The 7,500-nt window shown below is 56.3% G+C and overlaps 1 protein-coding gene across 1 annotated transcript in view; it reads left to right on the top strand.

Annotated features, from left to right (window-relative positions):
• The window catches only part of LOC144678471 (seizure protein 6 homolog), a gene marked incomplete at both ends in the record, with an annotated part of 14,021 nt that overhangs the window by 2,180 nt on the left and 4,341 nt on the right, over positions 1 to 7,500 (top strand). Inside the window, 2 exons of the mRNA XM_078538238.1 lie at positions 3,612 to 3,797; positions 6,964 to 7,132. Coding sequence (XP_078394364.1) covers positions 3,612 to 3,797; positions 6,964 to 7,132 — 355 coding nt within the window. The remainder of the gene's footprint in view (positions 1 to 3,611; positions 3,798 to 6,963; positions 7,133 to 7,500) is intronic.

The following is a 7,500-nucleotide window of genomic DNA, read 5'->3' as shown; positions in this document are numbered from 1 at the left end:
ACTTCCCTCAACTCCGCACTCCCCTCAACTCCGCTCTCCCCTCAACTCCGCTCTCCCCTCAACTCCGCACTCCCCTCAACTCCGCACTCCCCTCAACTCCGCACTCCCCTCAACTCCGCACTCCCCTCAACTCCGCACTCCCCTCAACTCCGCACTCCACCCATGCCTGGTACACCCACGGCGCTGTTAGGGAGGGAGTTCCAGGATTTTGTCCGTGTGGTGTAGGTACACCCACGGCGCTGTTAGGGAGGGAGTTCCAGGATTTTTTCCTGTGTGGTGTAGGTACACCCACAGCGCTGTTAGGGAGGGAGCTCCAGGATTTTGTCCGTGTGGTGTAGGTACACCCATGGCGCTGTTAGGGAGGGAGTTCCAGGATTTTGTCCCCTGTGTGGTGTAGGTACACCCACGGCGCTGTTAGGGAGGGAGTTCCAGGATTTTTTCCTGTGTGGTGTAGGTACACCCACGGCGCTGTTAGGGAGGGAGTTCCAGGATTTTGTCCGTGTGGTGTAGGTACACCCACAGCGCTGTTAGGGAGGGAGCTCCGGGATTTGGACCCAGCGACAGTGAAGGAACGGCCGATATATTTCCAAGTCAGGATGGTGAGTGACTCGGAGGGCAACTTTCAGGTGGTGGTGTTCCCATCTATCTGCTGCCCTCGTCCTTCTAGACGGTAGAGGTCGTGGGTTTGGGCGGCGCTGTCGAAGGAGCCTTGGCAAGTTGCTGCAGTGCATCTTGTAGATGGTACACACACTGCTGCCCCTGTGCGTCGGTGGTGGGGGGAGTGAATGTTTGTGGATGGGGTGCCGATCGAGCGGGGGGGCTGCTTTGTCCTGTACGGTGTTGAACTTCTTGAGTGTTGTGGGAGCCGCACTCATCCAGGCAAGTGGGGAGTGTCCCATCACACTCCTGACTTGTGCCTTGTCGATGGTGGACAGGCTTTGGGGGAGTCAGGAGGTGAGTTACTCTCTGCAGGATTCCCAGCCTCTAACCTGCTCTTGTAGCCACAGTATTTATCTGGCTGGTCCCAGTTCAGTTTGTGGTCAATGGTAACCCCCAGGATGTTGATAGTGGGGGATTCAGTGATGGTAATGCCATTGAATGTCAAGGGGGCGATGGTTGGATTCTCTCTTGTTGGAGATGGTCATTGCCTGGCACTTGTGTGGCGCGAATGTTACTTGCCACTTGTCAGCCCCAAGCCTGGATATTGTCCAGGTCTTGCTGCATTTGGACACGGGGCTGCTTCAGTATCTGAGGAGTGGTGAATGGTGCTGAACATTGTGCAACCATCAGCGAACATCCCCACTTCTGACCTTATGATGGAAGGAAGGTCATTGATGAAGCAGCTGAAGATGGTTGGGACGAGGACACTAACCCTGAGGAACTCCTGCAGTGATATCCTGGAGCTGAGATGACTGACCTCCAACAACCACAACCATCTTCCTTTGCGCTCGGTATGACTCCAACCAGCGGAGAGTTTTCCCCGATTCCCATTGACTCCAGTTTTGCTCGGGCTCCTTGATGCCACACTCGGTCAAATGTGGCCTTGATGGTCAAGGGCAGTCACTCTCACCTCACCTCGGGAGTTCAGCTCTCGTGTCTGTGGTAGAACCAAGGCTGTAATGAGGTCAGGAGCTGAGTGGCCCTGGCAGAACCCAAACTGGGCATCAGTGAGCAGGTTATTGCTAAGCAAGTGCTGAGGGAGGGTCAGCGCTGAGGGAGAGCCGCACTGCCGGAGGGTCAGTGCTGAGGGAGCGCCGCACTGTCGGAGGGTCAGTGCTGAGGGAGCGCCGCACTGTCGGAGGGTCAGTGCTGAGGGAGCGCCGCACTGTCGGAGGGTCAGTGCTGAGGGAGTGCCGCACTGTCGGAGGGTCAGTGCTGAGGGAGAGCCGCACTGTCGGAGGGTCAGTGCTGAAGGAGCGCCGCACTGTCGGAGGGTCAGTGCTGAGGGAGCGCCGCACTGTCAGAGGGTCCGTGCTGAGGGAGTGCCGCACTGTCGGAGGGTCAGTGCTGAGGGAGCGCCGCACTGTCGGAGGGTCAGTGCTGAGGGAGCGCCGCACTGTCGGAGGGTCAGTGCTGAGGTAGCGCCGCACTGTCGGAGGGTCAGTGCTGAGGGAGCGCCGCACTGTCGGAGGGTCAGTGCTGAGGGAGTGCCGCACTGTCGGAGGGTCAGTGCTGAGGGAGCGCTGCACTGTCGGAGGGTCAGTGCTGAGGGAGCGCCGCACTGTCGGAGAGTCAGTGCTGAGGGAGCCCCGCACTGTCGGAGGGTCAGTGCTGAGGGAGCGCCGCACTGTCGGAGGGTCAGTGCTGAGGGAGTGCCGCACTGTCGGAGGGTCAGTACTTAGGGAGCGCCGCACTGTCGGAGGGTCAGTACTGAGGGAGCACCGCACTGTCGGAGGGTCAGTGCTGAGGGAGCCCCGCACTGTCGGAGGGTCAGTGCTGAGGGAGAGCCGCACTGTCGGAGGGTCAGTGCTGAGGGAGCGCCCGCACTGTCGGAGGGTCAGTGCTGAGGGAGCGCCGCACTGTCGGAGGGTCAGTGCTGAGGGAGCGCCGCACTGTCGGAGGGTCAGTGCTGAGGGAGCGCCGCACTGTCGGAGGGTCAGTACTGAGGGAGCACTGCACTGTCGGAGGGTCAGTGCTGAGGGAGCCCCGCACTGTCGGAGGGTCAGTGCTGAGGGAGAGCCGCACTGTCGGAGGGTCAGTGCTGAGGGAGCGCCCGCACTCTCGGAGGGTCAGTGCTGAGGGAGCGCCGCACTGTCGGAGGGTCAGTGCTGAGGGAGCGCCGCACTGTCGGAGGGTCAGTGCTGAGGGAGCGCCGCACTGTCGGAGGGTCAGTACTGAGGGAGGGCCGCACTGTCGGAGGGTCAGTGCTGAGGGAGCGCCGCACTGTCGCAGGGTCAGTGCTGAGGGAGAGCCGCACTGTCGGAGGGTCAGTACTGAGGGAGCGCCGCATTGTCGGAGGAGCAGTGCTGAGGGAGCGCCCGCACTGTCGGAGGGTCAGTGCTGAGGGAGCGCCGCACTGTCGGAGGGTCAGTGCTGAGGGAGCCCCGCACTGTCGGAGGGTCAGTGCTGAGGGAGCGCCGCACTGTCGGAGGGTCAGTGCTGAGGGAGTGCCACACTGTCGGAGGGTCCGTGCTGAGGGAGTCTGTCGGGACGACATCTACCCTCGCTGGGAGGGTGTAAAAGATCCCAGGGCCGCTATTGGGAGAAGAGTGGGTGCGGGGTGGTGGGTGGTTAAGGTGGTGGGGGCGGGGGAGCTGAGGTGTTGAGGGGGGGGCGATGCTGGTGCCTGAAGTCAATATTTAGCTTCCACCAACACCAGTGAAAACAGACAACCCTGAGTTATTGTGACGTCGCTGTTTGTGGGATCTTGCTGTGCGCCAGTTGGGCACCCACTCCGTTTCTGGCATTACAACCGTGCGCACACTTCAGAAAAGCCCTTCACTGCACCCAACCCAGCTAGCGTGGCCACTGGGGGTGGGGCATTGCTGGATGTGCTATTCGACTGCAGGGGGCGGCTTCTTGAACCCCAGCTCTCCCCCTAGACCCCCCGAACCGGACAAATTTCTCTCCGTGAGACTAACCAATTTCTCCTGTTCTCCCCCACCCCCCAGCGTACCTGTTGAGCTGTGGATTCCCGGTGAGACCCCCCTACGGTGATGTGTGGGTCAGCGACCTGTACCCTGGCGGAAGAGCCGAGTTCCGTTGCGACCCGGGCTTCGAACTCCAGGGGACGGCCTCCCTCACCTGCCTGAACCTCACCACACCCCAGTGGAGCAGCCCGGCCCCACGGTGTACAGGTGAGGACCCGGGGTCCCGGCACAGGCACAGCGTCCGCCGGATTACTGGCCTGGGATTGGCTGGGGTTTGGTGTCCGATGGGATTGGCTGGGATTTGAGTCTGATGGGATTGGCTGGGATTTGGGTCCGATGGGATTGGTTGGGATTTGGCTCCGATGAGGTTGGCTGGGATTTGGGTCAACGGGATTGGCTGGGATTTGGGTGAATGGGATTGGCCGGGATTTGGGTCAATGGAATTGGCTGGAATTTGGGTCAATGGGATTGGCTGGGATTTGGATCAATGGGATTGGCTGAGATTTGGGACGATGGGATTGGCTGGGATTTGGGTCGCGGGGATTGGCTGGGATTTGGGTCGGATGGGGTTGGCTGGGATTTGGATCGATGGGATTGGCTGCGATTTGGGTCAATGGGATTGGCTGGAATTTGGGTCCGATGGGATTGGCTGGAATTTGGGTCCGATGGGATTGGCTGGGATTTGGGTCCGATGCGATTGGCTGGGATTTGGGTCAATGGGATTGGCTGGGATTTGGGTCAATGGGATTGGCTGGGATTTGGGTCCGATGGGATCGGCTAGGATTTGGGTCCGATCGGATTGGCTGGGGTTTGGGACAATGGGGTTGGCTGGGATTTGGGTGAATGGGATTGGCTGGGGTTTGGGTCAATGGGATTGGCTTGGATTTGGGACGATGGGATTGGTGGGGATTCAGGGAGATGGGTTTGGGTGCAATTTGGGACATGAATTCTATCTCTCTTTCACTCCTGCCCACGTAACCCACCTCCCTCAGAAATTAATTCCTCTCTCTCTCACATTCCCTCTCTCTCAGACACTAACTCCTCTCTCTCACATTCCCTCTCTCTCGGACACTAACTCCTCTCTCTCTCTCTCTCACATTCCCTCTCTCTCAGACACTATCTCCTCTCTCTTTCTCACATTCCCTCTCTCTCAGACACTAACTCCTCTCTCTTTCTCACATTCCCTCTCTCTCGGACACTAACTCCTCTCTCTCTCTCTCTCACATTCCCTCTCTCTCAGACACTATCTCCTCTCTCTTTCTCACATTCCCTCTCTCTCAGACACTAACTCCTCTCTCTTTCTCACATTCCCTCTCTCTCAGACACTAACTCCTCTCTCTCTCTCACATTCCCTCTCTCTCAGACACTAACTCCTCTCTCTTTCTCACATTCCCTCTCTCTCAGACACTAACTCCTCTCTCTCTCTCTCACATTCCCTCTCTCTCGGACACAAACTCTTCTCTCTTTATCACATTCCCTCTCTCTCAGACTCTAACACCTCTCTCTCTCTCACATTCCCTCTCTCTTGGACACTAACTCCTCTCTCTCTCTCACATTCCCTCTCTCTCAGACACTAACTCCTCTCTCTCTCTCACGTTCCCTCTCTCTCAGACACTAACTCCTCTCTCTCTTTCTCACATTCCCTCTCTCTCAGACTCTAACACCTCTCTCTCTCTCACATTCCCTCTCTCTCGGACACTAACTCCTCTCTCTCTCTCACATTCCCTCTCTCTCAGACACTAACTCCTCTCTCTCCCTCACATTCCCTCTCTCTCAGACACTAACTCCTCTCTCTCTCACATTCCCTCTCTCAGACACTAACTCCTTTCTCTCTCTCACATTCCCTCTCTCTCCGACACTAACTCCTCTCTCTCTCTCACATTCCCTCTCTCTCAGACACTAACTCCTCTCTCTCTCTCTCTCTCACATTCCCTCTCTCTCAGACACTAACTCCTCTCTCTCTCTATCACATTCCCTCTCTCTCAGACACTAACTCCTCTCTCTCTTTCTCACATTCCCTCTCTCTCAGACACTAACTCCTCTCTCTCTCACACATTCCCTCTCTCTCAGACTCTACCTCCTCTCTCTCTCACATTCCCTCTCTCAGACACTAACTCCTCTCTCTCTCACATTCCCTCTCTCTCAGACACTAACCCCTCTCTCTCTCTCACATTCCCTCTCTCTCAGACACTAACCCCTCTCTCTCTCACATTCCCTCTCTCTCAGACACTAACTCCTCTCTCTCACATTCCCTCTCTCTCAGACACTAACTCCTCTCTCTCTCTCACATTCCCTCTCTCTCAGACACTAATTCTTCTCTCTCTTTCTCACATTCCCTCTCTCTCAGACACTAACTCCTCTCTCTCTCACATTCCCTCTCTCTCAGACACTAACTCCTCTCTCTCACATTCCCTCTCTCTCAGACACTAACTCCTCTCTCTCTCACATTCCCTCTCTCTCAGACACTAACCCCTCTCTCTCTCTCACATTCCCTCTCTCTCAGACACTAACCCCTCTCTCTCTCACATTCCCTCTCTCTCAGACACTAACTCCTCTCTCTCACATTCCCTCTCTCTCAGACACTAACTCCTCTCTCTCTCTCACATTCCCTCTCTCTCAGACACTAATTCTTCTCTCTCTTTCTCACATTCCCTCTCTCTCAGACACTAACTCCTCCCTCTCTCACATTCCCTCTCTCTCAGACACTAACTCCTCTCTCTCACATTCCCTCTCTCTCAGACACTAACTCCTCTCTCTCTCTCACATTCCCTCTCTCTCAGACACTAATTCTTCTCTCTCTTTCTCACATTCCCTCTCTCTCAGACACTAACTCCTCTCTCTCTCTCACATTCCCTCTCTCTCAGACACTAATTCTTCTCTCTCTTTCTCACATTCCCTCTCTCTCAGACACTAACTCCTCTCTCTCTCTCTCACATTCCCTCTCTCTCAGACGCTAACTCCTCTCTCTCTCTCTCACACATTCCCTCTCTCTCCGACACGAACTCCTCTCTCTCTCTCACATTCCCTCTCTCTCGGACACTAACTCCTCTCTCTCTCTCTCTCACATTCCCTCTCTCTCAGACACTAACTCCTCTCTCTCTCTCTCACATTCCCTCTCTCTCAGACGCTAACTCCTCTCTCTCTCTCTCACACATTCCCTCTCTCTCCGACACGAACTCCTCTCTCTCTCTCACATTCCCTCTCTCTCGGACACTAACTCCTCTCTCTCTCTCTCTCACATTCCCTCTCTCTCAGACACTAACTCCTCTCTCTCTCTCTCACATTCCCTCTCTCTCAGACACTAACTCCTCTCTCTCTCTCTCACATTCCCTCTCTCTCGGACGCTAACTCCTCTCTCTCCCTCTCCCCCCAGCAGTGTGTGGGGTGACCATTCCCAACGCTACCGTGGGACACATTCTGTCTCCGGACTACAGCAGGAACCACGGCAGTAACCTGACCTGCCATTGGCTGATCGAGGCACCCAATGGGCAGCGGCTACACTTGCACTTCGAGAGGCTCTCATTGGACGAGGACAATGACAGGTATGTCGAATGGTCGGTTCCTGACCCCCAACCCTACCTGTTCCACCAATCAGCCCCTCCAGCCCTCTTCTCCCTTAATCCAGCCTGTGGCTGATCTTCCACCTCAACTCCACCTTAATCCAGCCTGTGGCTGATCTTCCACCTCAACTCCACCTTAATCCAGCCTGTGGCTGATCTTCCCCCTCAACTCCACCTTCCCGCCCTCTCCCCACATCCCTCGATCCCCTCGGTGTCCAAAAATCCTCTCGATCTCCCGGTCTTGAACCTACTCGATGTCGGAGCACCCACCGCTCTCTGGGGTAGGAGAATTCCAAAGATTCACAACCCTCCCCGAGTGGATTCAAAATTGGCTTAGTTGTAGGAGACAG

Source organism: Cetorhinus maximus, unplaced genomic scaffold (assembly GCF_964194155.1).
Source record: "Cetorhinus maximus unplaced genomic scaffold, sCetMax3.hap1.1 HAP1_SCAFFOLD_4354, whole genome shotgun sequence".
Taxonomy (NCBI): domain Eukaryota; kingdom Metazoa; phylum Chordata; class Chondrichthyes; order Lamniformes; family Cetorhinidae; genus Cetorhinus; species Cetorhinus maximus.
Note: the sequence above shows the minus strand (reverse complement) of the source record. Positions and strands in the feature narration are given on the sequence as shown.